This window comes from Salvelinus namaycush, chromosome 11 (assembly GCF_016432855.1).
Source record: "Salvelinus namaycush isolate Seneca chromosome 11, SaNama_1.0, whole genome shotgun sequence".
Classification (NCBI taxonomy): Eukaryota; Metazoa; Chordata; class Actinopteri; order Salmoniformes; family Salmonidae; genus Salvelinus; species Salvelinus namaycush.
This window is the reverse complement of record NC_052317.1, coordinates 31,995,577-32,020,506: the sequence shown is the minus strand read 5'-3', so window position 1 is coordinate 32,020,506 and position 24,930 is coordinate 31,995,577. Positions and strand designations below refer to the sequence as shown.

At 44.9% G+C, this 24,930-nt stretch overlaps 1 protein-coding gene across 1 annotated transcript; it reads left to right on the top strand.

Annotated features, from left to right (window-relative positions):
• On the top strand, window positions 1-23,682 carry LOC120055349 (one cut domain family member 2-like). Its single transcript, XM_039003220.1, has 2 exons — window positions 1-1,066; window positions 23,297-23,682. Exons 1-2 carry the CDS (start codon window positions 1-3, stop codon window positions 23,680-23,682), a joined length of 1,452 nt encoding a protein of 483 aa, XP_038859148.1.
• Window positions 23,683-24,930: the final 1,248 nt, after the last annotated feature.

Here is a 24,930-nt window from a genome sequence, read left to right as displayed (position 1 = left end):
ATGGAACTCACAATGGAAAACCTTGGAAACCTCCACGGCGTCTCGCACTCACAGGCCGGGGAACTGATGAGCTCCACGCACGCCCGGCAGTCCTCCGCCCCTTCACACCGGAATCTGGTTTCTCACGCACACGGCCGGTCGGCCATGGTGTCCAGTATGGCCGCGATCCTGGATGGTACCGGGGACTACCGGACAGACCCCTCGGCGCTCTCTGGTCACCTCCACCCGGCTATGAGCATGTGCGAGTCCGGGATGAGCCTGAGCAACACCTACACCACCCTGACCCCTCTCCAGCACCTACCTCCCATATCCACGGTTTCCGACAAGTTCCACCACCCACACCCACACTCCCACCACCACGCAGCCGCCCACCAGCGACTCTCCGCGGGGAACGTCAGTGGGAGCTTTACGTTGATGAGGGATGACCACCGGGGTCTGGCGTCTATGGGAAACCTGTACGGCCACTACCCTAAAGATATGTCCGGCATGGTCCATGGGTCACTCTCCCCGTTGTCCAACGGTCTCGGCTCTTTGCACAACTCCCAGCAGACGCTCTCAGCCTACGGTCCAAGTGCTCACCTTACTAATGATGCCAAGATGCTCTCTCCCGTGACAGGCTTCGAGTCCCACGCCGCAATGCTGTCCCGGAGCGAGGAGCACCTTGCCAGGGGTTTAGGCGGCCATGGGCATGGCATGATGTCCAACCTCAACGGGATGCACCATCCGCACAGCCACCTTCACTCCCAGGCCAATGGGGCAGCGATGCTGGCCGAGCGAGAGAGGCACGGGGCTGGGTCCGGCCAGGGAGGAGGGTCGGGAGGGCAGGCGGAGGAGATCAACACGAAAGAGGTGGCTCAACGGATAACGGCAGAGCTGAAGCGCTACTCAATTCCCCAGGCGATTTTCGCCCAGAGGATCCTATGTCGGTCCCAAGGAACCCTCTCGGATCTTCTGCGGAACCCCAAGCCGTGGAGTAAACTCAAGTCAGGCCGGGAGACGTTTAGGAGAATGTGGAAGTGGCTCCAGGAGCCCGAGTTTCAGCGGATGTCTGCCCTTCGGTTGGCGGGTAAGATGCTTCTGGTCTCACGGCCTTTCTCGTGTGGGCTGCGTATTGAACAGCCGATCGTAACTATTGACGTTTTACGCATAAAAGCGTAGTATCTTCACTCTTTTGTCAAACCCTCGCTATTTAATGTTACGATAAATAACTAGCTGTATAGACTACTATAATGAACCTGATATGCTATATTTCACTTATTTTAGGCTAAAGACGTCCAGCGTTGTAAGAAAAATCACAGTAAAACGAACGTTATACACGTCAGACAAAACCACAACTTCCAAACGATTCAGCACCATAGTCAGTGCAAAACGGGTGCGACAAAAACGAGACCAAGTACGTCTTAAACTTCAGAGCAGACTTTGTGAGAGAATCTTTCTCTCTTTTTAAATCACCGTTTTTGTTGTTGTTGAGAGACACAGTATCTGCGGTACAGTGAAAGTGATTGCATGATATCCCTGTCAGCATGCACACTGTTACACCTCAGCCCAACGTTAACATGGTTTTTGTCGGCTACCCATGCAGCCTGATATAACCATTAAGAGGACCTGGACATTTCATAGTCATGTAAGGCTAATATGAGGCTCTGGGTGTATTATGGAGATATGTGTGCTCTGTCACGCGCCAGGCCGGATGTGTGTGTGTGTAATAATAAATTGCATTTGTAGAGCACTTGACATTTACAGACAGAAATCACAAAGTTATTTACATTGTGTGCTTTAATAATAGGGGGAAACTATTAGGCGAGAATTAAAAGATAGCTAGTGGCCTAGAACTATAAAATACCATAATAATAAGGGAGGCGACAGAGACTAAAAACATAAAACTTTATGTCTAAAACATGTCGTCCTGTCCATCGTGGTTCCCTCTAGTGAATCCCATATGTTCCAAACATGTCACCCACACAGTCACTCCCTCTCATGGGTCCCGCTTGCCCCGCCAGCTTGAACATAAAGGCCTAAACTAGTCGCAGGTTGGTATTTATTGTCATTAGTATTGTTCTGGAGGCAGCTCTGCAGAGAGTTCACTAGCTGGCACGCTGGCATAGACACAAAGTCATACAAACTGAGTTTAAACCTAACCTTAACCCTAACCTTAACCACACTGCTAACCCTAATGTTTAACCCTAACCTTTAATTAAGACCAAAAAGCACATTTTTGTTTTCATGAATTTTTACGATATAGCAGCTGGCCCATCTAGCGGATATCGCTCAGTTCTGCCTCCAGGGCAAGATTCATGACAATACATGTCAACCTACAAACTAGTCGCGCGGGAGGAGAGGGGCGCGTGACCTCTGGCTGCACGGTCAATACGCGAGTTCCCACTCTCCCCTTTTAAATGTGGCACATGGATCAATATTCGAATCCAGACCTGAAAGACAGCTAACCACATGGCCGCGCCGGCTTTTCATTTAGGCAGCTTTTGTAGTTTAAGGTCTAAAATTAGACTAGATAGGCCTATGGGTTGTCCGGTCTGTCTACCACTGGCTTCCTCCTGCTTTGGTGACGCAGACGTTTAGTTGCCTGGTCGAATACCGAATACTGTATCACGGGTTACCTGCCTGTTAAGTTTACTTCGATATTTAAAATGCTGTCGAGCATATCCCTTGGCCATAGAAAAACATTTACTATAAAATACAAACTATTTTCTTGCAAAGGAATTTTCTTGCTACGGACACATTTTCACCACAGTAGGCCCTAAGTGACCAACTAAAGACCACAAACACCTTCGTCATGTTTTAATTATACTTTTTCTCTCTGCGGTTGATTTGTTTGATTCATTTTATCACGTTTATGTTTTACATTTCAATCGTTTTCCAATCAATAATTTCAAAACAAGAGACATTTGAAATGATTGTACAAGAAAAAATATAATAAACCCCAATGAAAAACTTATAGTTAGAGTTGTTTTTCCAATTGGTTATTACATTTATGAGAAAATGTATAGTTTTACTGTAAAACAGGAGGGATGTTTTCATACAATTTCAGACAAAACCATGTTGTGCCCAATAATGTTTGTACCATGTTTTGTGCTGCTACCATGTTGTGCTGCTGCCATGTTGTGTTGCTACCATGTTGTGCTGCTGCCATGTTGTTGTCATGTTGTGTTGCTACAATGCTGTGTTGTCATGTGTTGCTGCCATGCTATGTTGTTGTCTTAGGTCTCTCTTTATGTAGTGTTGTGGTGTCTCTCTTGTCGTGATGTGTGTTTTGTCCTATATTTATATATATATATTTTAAATTCCCAGCCCCCATCCCCGTAGGAGGCCTTTTGCCTTTTGGTAGGCTGTCATTGTAAATAAGAATTTGTTCTTAACTGACTTGCCTTGTTATATAAAGGTTCCTTCCTCTAATCATGGTGAAAACGTTCTCACTCTGTATAATAACTGAATATTCCATTGGCATATCATTTCCGTTCATATGCTTTAATAGTTTAATTTACTCATAAACAAACTGTAGAAACAACTAGGCTAAATCATACAAAGCTTATATGTGATCTCTTTATATATGTGTCTTTTCTCCATTCTAATCTGTCAAACGGAAGATCACTCTGAACACGGTGTAGTGGTGTGCATTATTTTGTGATTAGTGCCCAGAGGGGTTGATTTTAGTACCCCTCCCCACAAGTACCCCTCCCCACAAAAAATCATATACATCTGAATGGCTGATGAGTTATTGACTCATGATAAGTGTGTGTGTGTAAGCCTTTGTGTGTGTGTTTGTGTGTCAGCAAGCATGTGTTGAGTTGAAATGCTGATCGCACCAAATCACAACCAAGTTTCCTGTGTGTATGTGTTCAAGAGTAGCCTGGTCCCAATCCTTCTATCTCGTTGTCATACCATGCATATTTGGCAAGGCAATGAACCAACACAAAAAAAGGAGTTGGTAAAATCACAAACAGACTGGATCAGCAGGCTAGTTCAGGGGTCCATAAGGACACAGACTGTTGAAGCTGCTAGCAGGTTGTTGGAGATTGGGGTTCTTGTAGTACATCATTTTCACAGGTGTTACACTCAATACCACTGATTCCTCTGCACTGTCACACTGTCTACAGGTGTTACAGTCAGTACCACTGATTCCTCTGCACTGTCACACTGTCTACAGGTGTTACAGTCAGTACCACTGATTCCTCTGCACTGTCACACTGTCTACAGGTGTTACAGTCAGTACCACTGATTCCTCTGCACTGTCACACTGTCTACAGGTGTTACAGTCAATACCACTGATTCCTCTGCACTGTCACACTGTCTACAGGTGTTACAGTCAATACCACTGATTCCTCTGCACTGTCACACTGTCTACAGGTGTTACAGTCAGTACCACTGATTCCTCTGCACTGTCACACTGTCTACAGGTGTTACAGTCAGTACCACTGATTCCTCTGCACTGTCACACTGTCTACAGGTGTTACAGTCAATACCACTGATTCCTCTGCACTGTCACACTGTCTACAGGTGTTACAGTCAATACCACTGATTCCTCTGCACTGTCACACTGTCTACAGGTGTTACAGTCAGTACCACTGATTCCTCTGCACTGTCACACTGTCTACAGGTGTTACAGTCAGTACCACTGATTCCTCTGCACTGTCACACTGTCTACAGGTGTTACAGTCAATACCACTGATTCCTCTGCACTGTCACACTGTCTACAGGTGTTACAGTCAATACCACTGATTCCTCTGCACTGTCACACTGTCTACAGGTGTTACAGTCAGTACCACTGATTCCTCTGCACTGTCACACTGTCTACAGGTGTTACAGTCAGTACCACTGATTCCTCTGCACTGTCACACTGTCTACAGGTGTTACAGTCAATACCACTGATTCCTCTGCACTGTCACACTGTCTACAGGTGTTACAGTCAATACCACTGATTCCTCTGCACTGTCACACTGTCTACAGGTGTTACAGTCAATACCACTGATTCCTCTGCACTGTCACACTGTCTACTCCACAGGTCAGACAGTGCAAGATTTGTTTGAAGTTCTACAGCTACAGAATGGATACTGGTGCAACCTTTTCCTGATAGGTAGCATATCTAAAAAATACAGTGAAAAAGCCAGATAGATACAGTGGGGCAAAAAAGTATTTAGTCAGCCACCAGTTGTGCAAGTTCTCCCACTTAAAAAGATGAGAGAGGCCTGTAGTTTTCATCATAGGTACACTTCAACTATGATAGACAAAATGAGAAAAAAAATCCAGAAAATCACATTGTAGGATTTTTTATGAATTTATTTGCAAATTATGGTGGAAAATAAGTATTTGGTCACCTACAAACAAGCAAGATTTCTGGCTTTCACAGACCTGTAACTTCTTCTTTAAGAGGCTCCTCTGTCCTCCACTCGTTACCTGTATTAATGGCACCTGTTTGAACTTGTTATCAGTATAAAAGACACCTGTCCACAACCTCAAACAGTCACACTCCAAACTCCACTATGGCCAAGACCAAAGAGCTGTCAAAGGACACCAGAAACAAAATTGTAGACCTGCACCAGGCTGGGAAGACTGAATCTGCAATAGGTAAGCAGCTTGGTTTGAAGAAATCAACTGTGGGAGCAATTATTAGGAAATGGAAGACATACAAGACCACTGATAATCTCCCTCGATCTGGGGCTCCACGCAAGATCTCACCCCGTAGGGTCAAAATGATCACAAGAACAGTGAGCAAAAATCTCAGAACCACACGGGGGGACCTAGTGAATGACCTGCAGAGAGCTGGGACCAAAGTAACAAAGCCTACCATCAGTAACACACTACGCCGCCAGGGACTCAAATCCTGCAGTGCCAGACGTGTCCCCCTGCTTAAGCCAGTACATGTCCAGGCCCGTCTGAAGTTTGCTAGAGAGCATTTGGATGATCCAGAAGAAGATTGGGAGAATGTCATATGGTCAGATGAAACCAAAATATAACTTTTTGGTAAAAACTCAACTCGTCGTGTTTGGAGGACAAAGAATGCTGAGTTGCATCCAAAGAACACCATACCTACTGTGAAGCATGGGGGTGGAAACATCATGCTTTGGGGCTGTTTTTCTGCAAAGGGACCAGGACGACTGATCCGTGTAAAGGAAAGAATGAATGGGGCCATGTATCGTGAGATTTTGAGTGAAAACCTCCTTCCATCAGCAAGGGCATTGAAGATGAAACGTGGCTGGGTCTTTCAGCATGACAATGATCCCAAACACACCGCCCGGGCAACGAAGGAGTGGCTTCGTAAGAAGCATTTCAAGGTCCTGGAGTGGCCTAGCCAGTCTTCAGATCTCAACCCCATAGAAAATCTTTGGAGGGAGTTGAAAGTCCGTGTTGCCCAGCAACAGCCCCAAAACATCACTGCTCTAGAGGAGATCTGCATGGAGGAATGGGCCAAAATACCAGCAACAGTGTGTGAAAACCTTGTGAAGACTTGTGAAGACAAAGGGTATATAACAAAGTATTGAGATAAACTTTTGTTATTGACCAAATACTTATTTTCCACCATAATTTGCAAATAAATTCATTAAAAATCCTACAATGTGATTTTCTGGATTTGTTTTTCTCATTTTGTCTGTCATAGTTGAAGTGTACATATGATGAAAATTACAGGCCTCTCTCATCTTTTTAAGTGGGAGAACTTGCACAATTGGTGGCTGACTAAATACTTTTTTGCTCCACTGTAGGTAGATGGATATATACAGTTGAAGTCAGAAGTTTACATACACTTAGGTTGGAGTCATTACAACTTGTTTTTCAACCGCTCCACAAATTTCTTGTCAATAAACTACAGTTTTGGCAAGTCGGTTAGGACATCTACTTTGTGCATGACACAAGTAATTTTTCCAACAATTGTTTACAGACAGATTATTTCACTTAAAATTCACTGTATCACAAATCCAGTGGGTCAGAAGTTTACATACATTAAGTTGACTGTGCCTTTAAACAGCTTGGAAAATTCCAGAAAATGATGTCATGGCTTTAGAAGCTTCTGATAGGCTAATTGACATCATTTGAGTCAATTGGAGGTGTACCTGTGGATGTATTTCAAGGCCTACCTTCAAACTCAGGGCCTCTTTGCTTGACATCATGGGAAAATCAAAAGAGATCAGCCAAAAAATTGTAGACCTCCACAAGTCTGGTTCATCCTTGGGAGCAATTTCCAAACACCTGAAGGTACCACGTTCGTCTGTACAAACAATAGTACGCAAGTATAAAAACCATGGGACCATGCAGCCGTCATACCGATCAAGAAGGAGACGCGTTCTGTCTCCTAGAGATGGATGTACTTTGGTGCGAAAAGTGCAAATCAATCCCAGAACAATCCCAGAACAAGGTACAAAAGTATCAATATCCACAGTAAAACGAGTCCTAAATCGACACAACCTGAAAGGCCGCTCAGCAAGGAAGAAGCCACTGCTCCAAAACCGCCCCCCAAAAAGCCAGACTACGGTTTGCAATTGCACATGGGGACAAAGATCATACTTTTTGTAGAAATGTCCTCTGGTCTGATGAAACAAAAATAGAACTGTTTGGCAATAATGACCATCGTTATGTTTGGAGGAAAAAGTGGGAGGCTTGCAAGCCAAAGAACACCATCCCAACTGTGAAGCACGGGGGTGGCAGCATCATGTGGTGGGGGTGCTTTGTTGCACTTCACAAAATAGATGGCATCATAAGGCAGGAAAATTATGTGGATATATTGAAGAAACATCTCAAGACATCAGTCAGGAAGTTAGAGCTTGGTCGCAAATGGGTCTTCCAAATGGACAATGACCCCAAGCATACTTCCAAAGTTGTGGCAAAATGGCTTAAGGACAACAAAGTCAAGGTATTGGAGTGGCCATCACAAAGCCCTGACCTCAATCCTATAGAAGATTTGTAGGCAGAACTGAAAAAGCGTGTGCGAGCAAATAGGCCTACAAACCTGACTCAGTTACACCAGCTCTGTCAGGAGGAATGGGCCAAAATTCACCCAAATTATTGTGGGAAGCTTGTGGAAGGCTACCCGAAACGTTTGACCCAATTTAAACAATTTAAAGGCAATGCTACCAAATACTAATTGAGTGTATGTAAACTTCTGACCCACTGGGAATGTGATGAAAGAAATTAAAGCTGAAATAAATCATTCTCTCTACTATTATTCTGACATTTCACATTCTTAAAATAAAGTGGTGATCCTAACTGACCTAAGACAGGGAATTGTTACTCGGATTAAATGTCAGGAATTGTGAAAAACGGAGTTTAAATGTATCTGGCTAAGGTGTATGTAAACTTCCGATTTCAACTGTAGGTAGGTAGGTAGGTAGGTAGATAGATAGATAGATAGCTGTAGCCGTATAGCTGTGCTAGTGATTGTCATTAATAGTGTAGCTCTGTCCTTTCCCTGTTTGCCTGGCTTTGCACATAGGAAATCAATAAAGTTGCTTCCCATTCCCAACCCCCGCTCTCTGTCTGTCTGTCTGTCTGTCTGTCTGTCTGTCTGTCTGTCTGTCTGTCTGTCTGTCTGTCTGTCTGTCTGTCTGTCTGTCTGTCTGTCTGTCTGTCTGTCTGTCTGTCTGTCTGTCTGTCTCTTACTTTCTCTCTCTCTCTCTCATTTTGTCTCTGCCATCTTCTCTGCAGTACATCAAAAAAACATAACCTATCATCCATTATGACTGCCACTAGCACCGTACAGGCTGCTTCAGTGGTCTGGAAACCCACACACTGCGGGAAACAGAGTTGAGGGATAAAGCTCGAGGACTGGAAACCCACACACTGCAGGAAACAGAGTTGAGGGATAAAGCTTGAGGACTGGAAACCCACACACTGCAGGATACAGAGTTGAGGGATAAAGCTCGAGGACTGGAAACCCACACACTGCAGGAAACAGAGTTGAGGGATAAAGCTCGAGGACTGGAAACCCACACACTGCAGGAAACAGAGTTGATGGTTAAAGCTTGAGGTCTGGAAACCCACACACTGCAGGAAACAGAGTTGAGGGATAAAGCTTGAGGACTGGAAACCCACACACTGCAGGAAACAGAGTTGAGGGATAAAGCTCGAGGACTGGAAACCCACACACTGCAGGATACAGAGTTGAGGGATAAAGCTCGAGGACTGGAAACCCACACACTGCAGGAAACAGAGTTGAGGGATAAAGCTTGAGGACTGGAAACCCACACACTGCAGGATACAGAGTTGAGGGATAAAGCTCGAGGACTGGAAACCCACACACTGCAGGAAACAGAGTTGAGGGATAAAGCTCGAGGACTGGAAACCCACACACTGCAGGATACAGAGTTGAGGGATAAAGCTTGAGGACTGGAAACCCACACACTGCAGGAAACAGAGTTGAGGGATAAAGCTTGAGGACTGGAAACCCACACACTGCAGGAAACAGAGTTGAGGGATAAAGCTCGAGGACTGGAAACCCACACACTGCAGGAAACAGAGTTGATGGTTAAAGCTCGAGGACTGGAAACCCACACACTGCAGGAAACAGAGTTGAGGGATAAAGCTCGAGGACTGGAAACCCACACACTGCAGGAAACAGAGTTGAGGGATAAAGCTTGAGGACTGGAAACCCACACACTGCAGGAAACAGAGTTGAGGGATAAAGCTCGAGGACTGGAAACCCACACACTGCAGGAAACAGAGTTGAGGGATAAAGCTCGAGGACTGGAAACCCACACACTGCAGGAAACAGAGTTGAGGGATAAAGCTTGAGGACTGGAAACCCACACACTGCAGGAAACAGAGTTGAGGGATAAAGCTCGAGGACTGGAAACCCACACACTGCAGGAAACAGAGTTGAGGGATAAAGCTTGAGGTCTGGAAACCCACACACTGCAGGAAACAGAGTTGAGGGATAAAGCTTGAGGACTGGAAACCCACACACTGCAGGAAACAGAGTTGAGGGATAAAGCTCGAGGACTGGAAACCCACACACTGCAGGAAACAGAGTTGATGGTTAAAGCTCGAGGACTGGAAACCCACACACTGCAGGAAACAGAGTTGAGGGATAAAGCTCGAGGACTGGAAACCCATACACTGCAGGAAACAGAGTTGAGGGATAAAGCTCGAGGACTGGAAACCCACACACTGCAGGAAACAGAGTTGATGGTTAAAGCTTGAGGACTGGAAACCCACACACTGCAGGAAACAGAGTTGAGGGATAAAGCTCGAGGACTGGAAACCCATACACTGCAGGAAACAGAGTTGAGGGATAAAGCTTGAGGACTGGAAACCCACACACTGCAGGATACAGAGTTGAGGGATAAAGCTCGAGGACTGGAAACCCACACACTGCGGGAAACAGAGTTGAGGGATAAAGCTTGAGGACTGGAAACCCACACACTGCAGGATACAGAGTTGAGGGATAAAGCTCGAGGACTGGAAACCCACACACTGCAGGAAACAGAGTTGAGGGATAAAGCTCGAGGACTGGAAACCCACACACTGCAGGAAACAGAGTTGAGGGATAAAGCTTGAGGACTGGAAACCCACACACTGCAGGAAACAGAGTTGAGGGATAAAGCTCGAGGACTGGAAACCCACACACTGCAGGAAACAGAGTTGATGGTTAAAGCTCGAGGACTGGAAACCCACACACTGCAGGATACAGAGTTGAGGGATAAAGCTTGAGGACTGGAAACCCACACACTGCAGGAAACAGAGTTGAGGGATAAAGCTTGAGGACTGGAAACCCACACACTGCAGGAAACAGAGTTGAGGGATAAAGCTCGAGGACTGGAAACCCACACACTGCAGGAAACAGAGTTGATGGTTAAAGCTCGAGGACTGGAAACCCACACACTGCAGGATACAGAGTTGAGGGATAAAGCTCGAGGACTGGAAACCCACACACTGCAGGAAACAGAGTTGATGGTTAAAGCTCGAGGACTGGAAACCCACACACTGCAGGATACAGAGTTGAGGGATAAAGCTCGAGGACTGGAAACCCACACACTGCAGGAAACAGAGTTGAGGGATAAAGCTCGAGGACTGGAAACCCACACACTGCAGGAAACAGAGTTGAGGGATAAAGCTTGAGGACTGGAAACCCACACACTGCAGGAAACAGAGTTGAGGGATAAAGCTCGAGGACTGGAAACCCACACACTGCAGGAAACAGAGTTGAGGGATAAAGCTTGAGGACTGGAAACCCACACACTGCAGGAAACAGAGTTGAGGGATAAAGCTCGAGGACTGGAAACCCACACACTGCAGGAAACAGAGTTGAGGGATAAAGCTTGAGAACTGGAAACCCACACACTGCAGGAAACAGAGTTGAGGGATAAAGCTTGAGGACTGGAAACCCACACACTGCAGGAAACAGAGTTGAGGGATAAAGCTCGAGGACTGGAAACCCACACACTGCAGGAAACAGAGTTGATGGTTAAAGCTCGAGGACTGGAAACCCACACACTGCAGGAAACAGAGTTGAGGGATAAAGCTCGAGGACTGGAAACCCATACACTGCAGGAAACAGAGTTGAGGGATAAAGCTTGAGGACTGGAAACCCACACACTGCAGGATACAGAGTTGAGGGATAAAGCTTGAGGACTGGAAACCCACACACTGCGGGAAACAGAGTTGAGGGATAAAGCTCGAGGACTGGAAACCCACACACTGCAGGATACAGAGTTGAGGGATAAAGCTCGAGGACTGGAAACCCACACACTGCAGGAAACAGAGTTGAGGGATAAAGCTTGAGGACTGGAAACCCACACACTGCAGGAAACAGAGTTGAGGGATAAAGCTCGAGGACTGGAAACCCACACACTGCAGGAAACAGAGTTGATGGTTAAAGCTTGAGGACTGGAAACCCACACACTGCAGGAAACAGAGTTGAGGGATAAAGCTCGAGGACTGGAAACCCACACACTGCAGGAAACAGAGTTGAGGGATAAAGCTTGAGGACTGGAAACCCACACACTGCAGGAAACAGAGTTGAGGGATAAAGCTCGAGGACTGGAAACCCACACACTGCAGGATACAGAGTTGAGGGATAAAGCTCGAGGACTGGAAACCCACACACTGCAGGAAACAGAGTTGAGGGATAAAGCTCGAGGACTGGAAACCCACACACTGCAGGAAACAGAGTTGAGGGATAAAGCTTGAGGACTGGAAACCCACACACTGCAGGAAACAGAGTTGAGGGATAAAGCTCGAGGAAGGAAGGAAATCCATCTACTATAATGTGATAAATGTGAGGAGGAAAAGCTGCAAATCTACTGTGTCATTTTAGTGTAAGAGCTGTTTGAAAAGACCACCTGAAATTTCAGTCTGTTTTGGTGGGATGGAGTTTTGGCCTGCCTGGTGACATCACCAGGCAATCATTTAGTTCACAGACCAATAAGAAAGAGAGTTCCAAACCTCTCTGCCAATCACAGCTAGTTTTCAGTTTTCCTCTCCTCACAAAGACCACTCCCAGACTGTCCTAGCAAAAATATTGCTTTGCTAAGAAGCATTTTTCTTCTTCTTTTTGACAATTTTAATTTAAAACCCAGAAATGATTTGATATTGATATAAAAACGTCTGCATTGGACCATTAAGTTGTCCTTTGTAGCTCAGTTGGTAGAGCATGGCGCTTGTAACTCCAGGGTAGTGGGTTTGGTTTGATTATTCCCTGGACCACCCATATGTTAAACGTATGCAAGCATGACTGTAAGTTGCTTTGGATAAAAGCGCCTGCTAATTAGCATATTATTAAGTCAGGATTTGGTCTATGGTGTACAGCAGTTGTCTTTGTGGTTCATTCTTTCTCTGCAACTGTGTCAGTTGGTGTTCACCATGGTTTGAGAGCTACAAGGTAGGCATGCTTTCGCTCCAGCCCAGCACTAACATATGTGATTCAGCTATACCAGCTGAGCTGTGGCGTGAGGTGGGGAGCTGTCCATGTTCCTGATCATTCAGACTGCACTGTGGTTCTGAATGGACAGCTGGTCCCAGGTGTGTAATTCGTGATAGTGGAGGTAGAACTGGGACAGAGCGAACAATCTGATCATAAGTCAGATGCTGTTTGATCATATTCATCAGGGTTCAATGCTCAGAATATTGTTGTTATTATTAGATGTTATTATTAGAAATGTGATCTACAGAATGGAATAACACTATTTATAAACTGGGTGGTTCAATCCCTGAATGTTGATTGGCTGACAGCCGTGGTCGTATACAACGGGTATGACAAAACGTTTATTTTTACTGATCTAATTACGTTGGTAACCAGTTTATAATAGCAATAAGGCACCTCGGGGGTATGTGGTATATGGCCAATATACCACGGCTAAGGGCTGTATCCAGACACTCCGCGTTGTGCCTAAGAACAGCCCTTAGCCGTGGTATATTGGCCATATACCACACCCCTCGTGGCTTATTGATTAATTATACCCTTATCGCTCTGTTGTGGGGGCGCCCATACCCCAACACTGCCAGCGCCATTCATATATTTTGTTGACCAATGTCTTTGATGCCGTCTATGAAAGATTAATGCCAATCTGTAGTTTAGCCCCGTGTTCTTGGTTTTTCAGATCGCTGCAAGTAAACGAACTCTATCAAAACGTAAACAAAAACAGAGTGATATGTGAAAAAAGAGAGCGAGAGCTGGGATTGATTCAGAGTTGGGGAGTTTGGGCTTTGTGTGAACAGGCTGATAGAGGTAGGGTAGTGAAAGGATCGATAGAGACTTTAATAATTGATAAGCATGAGGGAGAGGGAGATGGAGGAGAGTGGAAGGAAGAGAGAGAAGGAGGAGTAGAGTGGCGTAGCCCTGGTAAGAGACTCACTTCTGAGTAAGCAAAGCCAAATGTGTGGTTAACACACAGCGTCAAACACAACCCCGACATAGGTGTGGTACCTACAAACAGAATTGTGTATAACATGCTGTTTAAACCTGTAGAAAAACACAAACATCACACCTCAGACACTAAGAACGCACTGGTTAAATATGTGGTCAACAACAACTGCATATCCTAACACTTTTGAATTGAACCTCTATTGAAACCTGAAAGTAATTTTATGATAAAGAATATCTTGTAGAAAGGAGACAGATTTACATAGAATAGCCCTCGCAAGACAAAGGCAGTGTTTTTTAACAGAGGATTCTAGTGTATGTAGTCTTCCATATTAACGATCCATTTCTGCTTATGTCAGCAAAACCACCTTAATGCAATCCAGGCTTGTGATGTCATTCCGTTTTTAAAGGTTGCTATGGTTTATGGGGTATGTAATGCATCTTTATGGAGGCATGCATGCACATTGTACTGTGTGTGTGCGTGTGTGCGTGCGTGTGCGTGTGTGTTTGTGTTTGTGTGTGGTGTGTACATGTTTGATTGGGTTATACAGTGTGTCTGCACTATACATTGTTCAGGCTTATCTGACTCGCTCAGAATCGGTATCGATTTCCTCTCCTCTGCTCTCTCGCTCTCTCTCTCAGTCTCCCTCCATCTCTGGCACTGCACCAGCAGAAGCCAGCCGAGCAGATCCATCCCTCCCCTTTCCTCCCCCTCCTCTCCCCTCTGCATCATTGACTCTCCATCAATGGTCCTCCCTGCTACTACAGAATAAACATCCATGTTTACTGCTACCAGCTCTCCCAGTCTCAGAATTACATCTTCATCCATGTTTCTCAAACGTCAAATTTCGAAGTTGCAATCCAAGTTCAGGCATTAATTCCAAGTTATTAAGGTTAGGCATTAACTCAGAATGGTTCAGGGTTAAGTTTTGGGTAGCGCTATATATAATTCATTATTATTGTTAGTGTTATGAAGACTATCAAAGGGGAATAGGTCAATATTTACATAACATATACAATCATTCTCTCATCTGGGCTGTAACGGAGGAATTCATTTTAAAACATAAAAAAGCCTAAATTGTCGAATTATTTGTAGCCTTGTAAAAGGTAATGAAAGACTGGGGATCAGATCTCTGCATGAATATTCGTAGACACGCTCAGCTGGGAGGGTTCGGCTGGAGATGTGCTGTTCGTAGTTCTGAACATAGTTCTCTCCGTATAGGCGCTGTCCGTGGTTCTGACCATTCATTATCTCAGTATTGGCGCTGTCCGTGGTTCTGACCATTCATTCTCTCGGTATAGGCGCTGTCCGTGGTTCTGACCATTCATTATCTCAGTATTGGCGCTGTCCGTGGCTCTGACCATTCATTCTCTCGGTATAGGCGCTGTCCGTGGTTCTGACCATTCATTATCTCAGTATTGGCGCTGTCCGTGGTTCTGACCATTCATTATCTCAGTATTGGCGCTGTCCGTGGTTCTGACCATTCATTCTGTCAGTATAGGCGCTGTCCGTGGTTCTGAACATTCATTATCTCAGTTTTGGCGCTGTCCATGGACTGAACAACGTTGGCATTCGTATTTGCATTTTGAAGGGAATATATAACGTTTGGTGGCAACATTGTGCCCCTTAAAAAGATGACAAGCTGACTTAGCCAGTCCCTATTCCCCAAATGTCCGTTTTGTAAACCCAGCAGTGCATTCACTAGGCTACTTGAAACCTGTGTGTGTGTGTGTGTGTGTGTGTGTGTGTGTGTGTGTGTGTGTGTGTGTGGATATTTCTGTCGAATTTACACCTATTCTCATGTTTAGAATGTACAATAATAACACTAACGTTACATTTACACAACTTCAATTAAATGAAATGGAAGACGGAAACATGCGCATAACATGAGGAACGGTCACCGGTTTATTTGATTTATCTTTTGTAATAATAATATATTTTTTGGCTACTTCTATACATATTTCATTGATGAAATTATTTGACAAAAATGTACCAAAAGAAATACAACAACTAATGATGTAAATAAGCCTACTTAAAAGAAACATTTATTTGTCTCTTTTTCTCACAGCCAAACGGCAGAAAAGTAAAACATGGCTTGCTGAAATAGTCAAGTCGTGCATGATATGATCTAAATGTACACGAATCCGCATCAGTTTACTTTTTCCTATTTTCATAAACAATTGTAAATATGCATGAATAAATACGATACATACGCATCACTTATTTCTCGGTTTCCTTAGTTTTATTTATTTATTCAATTTGTTGCTACATATTATTATTTTAATGTTATCCATAATTTGGAGGAAAAACTAAACCATGTTCTGAACTCTAAAGCCCCTTATTTTAACCGTGTAGCCAAATTAATTTAGCATTAAGAGCCTGTGACATATAGGCTATACATTTGTATTTTTTTGAACCTTTATTTAACTAGGCAAGTCAGAACAAATTCTTATTTACAATTACGGCCTACCCCGGTCAAACCCTAACCCGGGCGACGCTGGGCCAATCGTGCGCCGCCCAATGGGACTTTCAATCACGGCCGTTTGTGATACAGCCTGGAATCGTACTAGGGTCTGTAGTGACGTCTTTAGCTCTGAGGTGCAGTGCCTTAGACCCCTGCGCCACTCGGGAGCCCGAGAGGCTCAGGCATAGCCTTTTCAACTCAATACCAGTGCTTGACTTGGCAGGAGCTAACCGGCACCTGAAATGTTCTACTGCTTGAGCTCCTGTTTCTCTTATAGAATCTCAAAGTATTGTGGAGCTCCTGCACCTAAATATAAACAGTACCAGCACCGGAATTACTACCGAAAACTTTTTCAGTCCAGGTCAAGCACTGCCCCATAGTACAAACACCATACGAATAAACTGTTTTAAATAAATATCGTGTGCACAATAGGATAGCTTTTAAGAATAAATTGCATAATAAACTATTTCTGAAACCTTATTGTTCTATCGAATAAACAGCAGTTGTCTCCTTTCACTTTATAGGCTATGCCGCGAATAACAAATGGCTAGGAAGAATCTCTACATTTCCGAAATATTTAGGTTCACAATATTGTGAATTATTTTCCCAAACATTCATTGTTACAGTTTGATAAAATAATATCTGCAATGAATATATAATGTAAATGCATTTTCAAAGGTATAGTAGCAACGAGAAGATCATTCAACTGCAATTACTTGCTTGTCTTAGGCTACATTAGAAAGAAAAGGATTTCATCAACAAATGAACGAAATGTTTCAGCAAAATCAATCCATTTTCAATGAATTACAGCAGCTTCTGATGTAGGGACGGCTGTTGCTCGGCATGCCTCTGTGGGAACCCAACCGTTGACTTTACAGAATGCATTGGCTCTAATCAATACAATCAATGAGCGTAGATCTCAAAGGTGTGACGGACAGTGATTGATTGACATAAACTGTTTCTCGCCTGCAGTAGTCCGGCCGGTAAGGGAGAAGGCTCGTCTCACCGCACGCAAAACGCGATCACGTCATTCCGCCCCAGCCTCGGTCCCAGGCACACCGCTATAGCAGCACGGTGCGGTCAGTTATGAAACGCACACACACACACACGCACGCACGCACGCACGCACACACACACACACACACACACACACACACACACACACACACACACACACACACACACACACACACACACACACACACACTTAAAGGGCAAAATACAGCACCTTTAAGGATCCTTTGAAAACACACAGTCATTTTAATTAAATAAAATTTTCATCATCAAACCTAAGATAACACATATGCATTGAAGTGTTTATACATAAACCCCTGCTTGCCAATGTTTGGGTCAGGATTTTTGCAGTGTTTGCACATGCCTATTTGCATATTTTTTCAGGCCTTTTATGCAAATGTTTTAGATAAGCTTTTGCAATTGTATAAACCTATAATAACATAGTTACTTTCACCCAAACTGTGCTCGGAACATTTTATTTATTTATTAACAAACACACCGATATTTGCGTCAGTTGGATGTCATCAGCGCCTTTATGTAGGCTACCCTGGTGCCTTTTCCAGCCTAAATGATGTCCATCCTATGATCCTGACCTGAGTCCAAGGTAGCTTTCTATAAGGGTACTATCTCCCAATAGCCTAATCCCTAGATTAGGTCTACTATATCCTTACACTGTAAATCTCAGTGTACAGGCCCTTTCTAAGCTATCTCTCATGTTTCCTCCATGTCCTCCACTCTGTCAAGTGGCAGAGCTCACAGTAAGGAAGTATAGTTCTACCAACCACCTGCTACCCTTCTCATCTTTAAGTGTGACGACACGCGTACATGACGTTGTAAGTATGGGAGCGAATCATTATGATGAGGAGGGAGGCTACACTTCCTTTCTTTTGCAATTGAACCTTTCAAAAAGGAAAGAGACTGCACGGGAAGGAGAGAGTAGGTCTACAGTGTACGGTTGTTCTTGGTAAATATCTGTAAATCAATTATTTGAATGCTGTGGTAACTGCGCAAAACAAACCTAGATTTGAGATGTGTGGTTGGTTATCACAGATTCTGACAACTCAGTGGCAGTCATGTCATGTATCAAAACATGAAGTATAAACTGGGTGGTTCGAGTCCTGAATGCTGATTGGCTGAAAGCCGTGGTATATCAGGTATACCAGGGGTATGACAAAACATTTATTTTTACTGCTCTAATTACGTTGGTAACCAGTTTATAATAACAATAAGGGACCTCAGGGGTGCGTGTTATATTGCCAATATACCACGGCTAAGGGCTGTATACGGGCACTCCGCATTGCGTTGTGCTAAAGAACAGCCCTTAGCCGTGGTATATTGGCCATATACCACACCCTCTCATGCATTATTGCTTAAGTATAGAAGAAGCGTCTTTGACCTTTCACCTTATAAATTGAAAGTAATTTGAATGGTGCTTGATGCAGTTGGTTTGATTAGAATTAACCCATAGGTTAAGTCTCACTCCATAAGTCTCTGGATAATAGCATACATCTGTAAGAACAATATTATGTAAAAAAAATATAGCTAAAATGTATTGACCATTCTAAGTAGAGTCCTGGGGGTAACTAGACAAATTGCCTAATTGCCTAATTGTCTAATTGCTGACACAAAAAAGCGACGTTTGGAAAAACATTGATAATGTAGATGAAGGTCATGCTTCGACAAAGTTACCTCCTAGTGCAGTATGTGTTAACTTCTTGTACAGTCGATTTCTCATGTAGGACTACCGTGGGGGTCTGGCTCTCAAGTGTTTACGACGCTACTGGTTGAGCTAATAGGAGAGAATCTGAGGGGAGAGTGGTGTTGGCATTGTAAAATGGCCAGTAGCAGTAGTTGTTTGAAAACAGGCATTACGTTTAAAATTATCAGTATATTAGCACTAGTATTCAGTCATTACATTAGCCAGTATTGAGTTGAGTTGAAACGTCACTTAGAAAGCCAGGGGAGAGCTTGGCAAGGCCGAGCCTAAATGAATTGAAAAAAACGTTCCTTGAAATGGGTTTGAAGAGCAGATCAATCGATATGGGGACTATCAATCTGAGGGCAAATTAAAACAATTGAGAACATCAAGGGGAGCAACAGACGAAGCAGACTGGAGTGGATGGACTGCTGCTGTGCTTTTGACCCAGAATGTGGAGAAAAGTGGAACACTATAGAGTTAGTGTGAAGTGTGGTACGTGTGTGTGTGTGTGTTTGTGTGTGTGTGTGTGTTTGTGTGTGTGTGTGTGTGTGTGTGTGTGTGTGTGTGTGTGTGTGTGTGTGTGTTTGTGTCAGTAAACAGTTGTTAATGCCAGACTGAAGACTTGGAGAGACAATTAGTTGAGTAATTACTACCTATAGGACTGAAGGACAAACGAACCCGAGATATATCATATTAGCTTGAATGGGAGAATAAATGTCAGAAAATAACTGGTCAGATATTTGGAGTAATGGGGATACGTGAAGGTCTGCATGCTATGCTTTCAGAGACATAAAAACAGACCACACACACTCAAATTGCCCCCCCCCCCCCCACACACACGGCCTACAGTATAAAAACAGACCACACACACTCACATTGCCCCCCCCCCCCCCCCCCACACACACAGCCTACAGTATAAAAACAGACCACACACACTCACATTGCCCCCCCCCACCCCCACACACACAGCCTACAGTATAAAAACAGACCACACACACACACATTGCCCCCCCCCCCATACACAGCCTACAGTATAAAAACAGACCACACACACTCACATTGCCCCCCCCCCCCATACACAGCCTACAGTATAAAAACAGACCACACACACACCCATTGCCCCCCCCCCCCCCCATACACAGCCTACAGTATAAAAACAGACCACACACACTCACATTGCCCCCCCCCCCCCCCCACACACACAGCCTACAGTATAAAAACAGACCACACACACTCACATTGCCCCCCCCCCCCCCACACACACAGCCTACAGTATAAAAACAGACCACACACACTCACATTGCCCCCCCCCACCCCCACACACACAGCCTACAGTATAAAAACAGACCACACACACTCACATTGCCCCCCCCCCCCATACACAGCCTACAGTATAAAAACAGACCACACACACTCCCATTGCCCCCCCCCCCCCCATACACAGCCTACAGTATAAAAACAGACCACACACACACCCATTGCCCCCCCCCCCCCCATACACAGCCTACAGTATAAAAACAGACCACACACACTCACATTGCCCCCCCCCCCCCCCACACACACAGCCTACAGTATAAAAACAGACCACACACACTCACATTGCCCCCCCCCCCCCACACACACAGCCTACAGTATAAAAACAGACCACACACACTCACATTGCCCCCCCCCCATACACAGCCTACAGTATAAAAACAGACCACACACACTCCCATTGCCCCCCCCCCCCCCCATACACAGCCTACAGTATAAAAACAGACCACACACACTCACATTGCCCCCCCCCCCCCCACACACACAGCCTACAGTATAAAAACAGACCACACACACTCCCATTGCCCCCCCCCCCCCCCCCATACACAGCCTACAGTATAAAAACAGACCACACACACTCCCATTGCCCCCCCCCCCCCCCCCCCCCCCCACACACACACACACAGCCTACAGTTTATTGGCCTATACACACACATCAACCTTTACTGCAAAATCACACACACACACACACACACACACACACACACACACACACACACACACACACACACACACACACACACACACACACACACACACACACACACACACACACACACACATATTGATCGCCTCCACACAGTCAAATCTGTTTACTGCTGTGGTCTAAACCTGCCATTCAGTCATCCATCATTTTCATACAGCACCTCTACATTGCAGAGAACATTACTCTCAGTCAGATACACACACACACACACACACACACACACACACACACACACACACACACACACACACACACACACACACACACACACACACACACACACACACACACACACACACACACACACACACTGTAAGAGGAGAAAAGGCATTCCTTTGTGTTTTTCTATAACTTCAATACCAGTCTGACCACGGCTCTTTGTTCCTCCCGAGATAAACAATTTCTTCTCTGGCTGTCTGTCACATGCTCGCTCCCGCTTTCTCCCCTGCCGTGAGTGGACTCGCGCGCGTGCTCAAGCATGCACACGGGTGTACACACACACACACACACACGCACGCACGCACGCACGCACGCACGCACGCACGCACGCACGCACGCACGCACGCACGCACGCACACACACACACACACACACACACACCGCGGGCTCGTGGATCAATATGGATCGATTGGGTGGGGAAGGGAGCCCTGATTACTGGACCAAGTGTTCAGGAGAAAACCGCGGAAAATCAATCATTGCAGCTTTTAGGGCAGCAGTACAGAACGGCTCAGAAACGCTAGGCCTACTATAGCAGCCGACAAAGCAAGAAAATACTCTCCACTCCACCACTCCACTAGCTACCAATGCAGCGCAGAGAGACACAAGGCCGATCACTGTCAAGGCAACAGTATTTCCACTTCTAACTCATGATTTAAGCAATATTACAGTGATTACCAATAGTAACTAGTTCATCTCAAAATGGAATTTACACACACACACACACACACACACACACACACACACACACACACACACACACACACACACACACACACACACACACACACACACACACACACACACACACACACACACACACACACACACACACACACTAGCTGAACTAACTCCCATCTCACTCCTGTTTCTCTCAAAATCACATCATGTCTCCGTTGGGTAACTACACCTCTCCTCCTATCCCCTCTTTTCTTTTCATCTGTTCTCCCACTCTATCACTCTCACCTCTCCATCACCCAGATGCCCTGTCCATTCACTATATCATTCCTTCATTTTATCCTTCCATCCCTCTGTCCCTCTGTCCCATAAGAGTGTCTGCTAAAGGACCAAAATGTAAATATATACTGTATGTGTCACGCCCTGACCTTAGAGAGCCTTTTTATTTCTCTATTTGGTTAGGTCAGGGTGTGATTTGGGTGGGCAATCTAGTATTCCTATTTCTTTGTTTGGCCTGGTATGGTTCCCAATCAGAGGCAGCTGTCTATCGTTGTCTCTGATTGGGGATCATACTTAGGCAGCCTTTTTTCCCACCTTAGGTTGTGGGATCTTGTTTTTGCATAGTTGCTGTCTAGCCCTGCAGAACGTCACGTTCGGTTTTGTATTTTGTTGTTTTGTCGGAGTACAGTATTAAAAATCATGAACACTTTCAACGCTGCGCTTTGGTCTCATTCATCTAACGACGGACGTAACAGAATGTGAAACTGAACATACTTAAAGGGACCGCAAAGAACTCTGGTTTTATTATTTATTATTGGCCTTGTTTCAGGGCGGAGCTCATTACAATAATACTATATTGTTAATTTTTACATTTATAATTAGTTCATTTTGTAGACACTCTTATCACACCATAGTACTATCAGAATTCTGATACCAATGAAGGCTGAACTGCTAGAATAAATGGTATGGAAAAGTAATTTGAAAATACTAATTACAGCTCTCAAAATTATCTTTGTTACAACAAATATTGGATTGTAGTTCAGCCCAGTGCAATTCAAATGACAAAATACTCAGAAGTAACTGAAATAGATATTTCAAATACACAGAACAGAAATACTGCTCATCTCTGCCTGCATCCATCCTTTAATTATGTCCCCCCCACTTACTCCATCCCTCCTTTAATTATCTCCTCCCCACTTACTATTTCCCTCCCTCTCTTCACCCCCTCTCCATTTCATGTAGGAGGTTCCTGTTTGAGATATACTTTTGTATATTATCAATATTGCCAGTAAAATGAGGGCCAAATTCAACAATATGGGCAAATGCTCTTGGAAAGAGCTTGGAAGACAGGAGGAAACTAAACTCTCCCCCTCCCTTCTCCCCGTCTTCTTCCTCTGCAGCCTGTAAGCGGAAGGAGCAGGACCAGGGTCGTGAGAGGAACCTGGTCCCCAAGAAACAGCGGTTGGTATTCACGGACCTGCAGCGCCGCACGCTGGCGGCCATCTTTAGGGAGAACCGCCGTCCATCCAAGGAGATGCAGATCACCATCAGCCATCAGCTAGGCCTGGAGCTCTCCACCGTTTCCAACTTCTTCATGAACGCTCGCCGACGCTGCCACGCCGACCGCTGGGGGTCCACTGGAGGCGCAGAGGGGAACGAGCACGCGGGTGTGCACGGGAGCGTGCACGGGCATGGTCATATGCACGCTCATGGGAACAACAACAACGCCGGTTTATCCCCGGCACAACCGGGCACCTCCTCTGCTACCACCTTCTCCAAGGCCTGAGAGGGAGGGGAAGAGGGTGGTGGAATCTAAAGCAGAGGTCACTGACCCTGGTGGTCCTGGAGGGATGTAGTGTGTGCATGCTTTTTTTCCAGCCCAGCACTAACACACCTGATTCATCTACTGAGTTGAATCAGGTGTATATGACCATTGGTCTGAAGGTGTTCTCTTTTTGTGCTGAATCTCGCCCTTTACTCTATTTACTTTTGTCTGTCAGAAGTCAAAGAGAAATCAATGGGTCTGGGGAGGATGTATTGGTATCCCAAATTATCCTCAGACATTTTAGTTTGAGCAAATCTGTCAGTAAACCAAAGGAAAAACGATCCAGAGAAATTCTGAGGGTCGGTTCAAATCTAAAATAGCTAAGATCAGTTAGGCCCACAGAATCGCTTTCTCTCTCTTTTGGGATTGATCGGTCCACAAGCTTAAGTTTTTGACTAATGGACCAAGCAAATACACCAAAGACAAGCCCATGGTAATAGACCTGACTGCACAACATCAGTGGCCATGTGTGTGAAAAAGGCAAGGATAAACATGCAGACATGTTCTCTTGTCCTCTGCTCAGTCAGAAAAACACACCTTTCACTGTTTGTGTGTGTGTATGTTCTGTACATGCATGTATGCTTGCGTGTGTGTGTGTGTACAATTCCACTCCAGGGGGTGTAATTTCTGAGCAGCAATCTGTTTTCTGCAGTGCAAGTGCAAGAGTGCCACCTGCTGGTCGTTACATCACACTGTTGAGTGTTTCTGTGTGACAGGAGTAGGCAAATCATTTTTATCAGAGCGCATGGTCGGGGGGCAGGAACACAGTTATAATAATTTGTACGCTGCAAATTGACCACAACTAAGCCCAAAAAGAGATTGTATTTGAAAATAACAATAATTTCATTCCTTGATTACATTGAGACATGCACGATCACGTCTAATCTTTTATTAGTTGGAATAATTTGGAGCAGACGTCCTAAATTAAAGTAATTTTTTGCTGAATTCCTTGTGATTTGACAGTATTTTTGACCAAATGCTAAAATCCCCCAAAATTATGATTATTATGTTTTACTAAAAACTTTGGCGGGGCAAAAGAAATCACTCACTGCCCAGTTTTGGCCCGTGGGCCGCCTGTTGCCTACCCCTGCTGTCTGACACCACATTTCAAAAGTCTACCCGTCTCCGCTCCTTCATCTGCACTGATATAAGACCTAGACAGGTGAAAGCCAAATGCCAGAAGATCCGTCATTACACTGTTTCACCTAT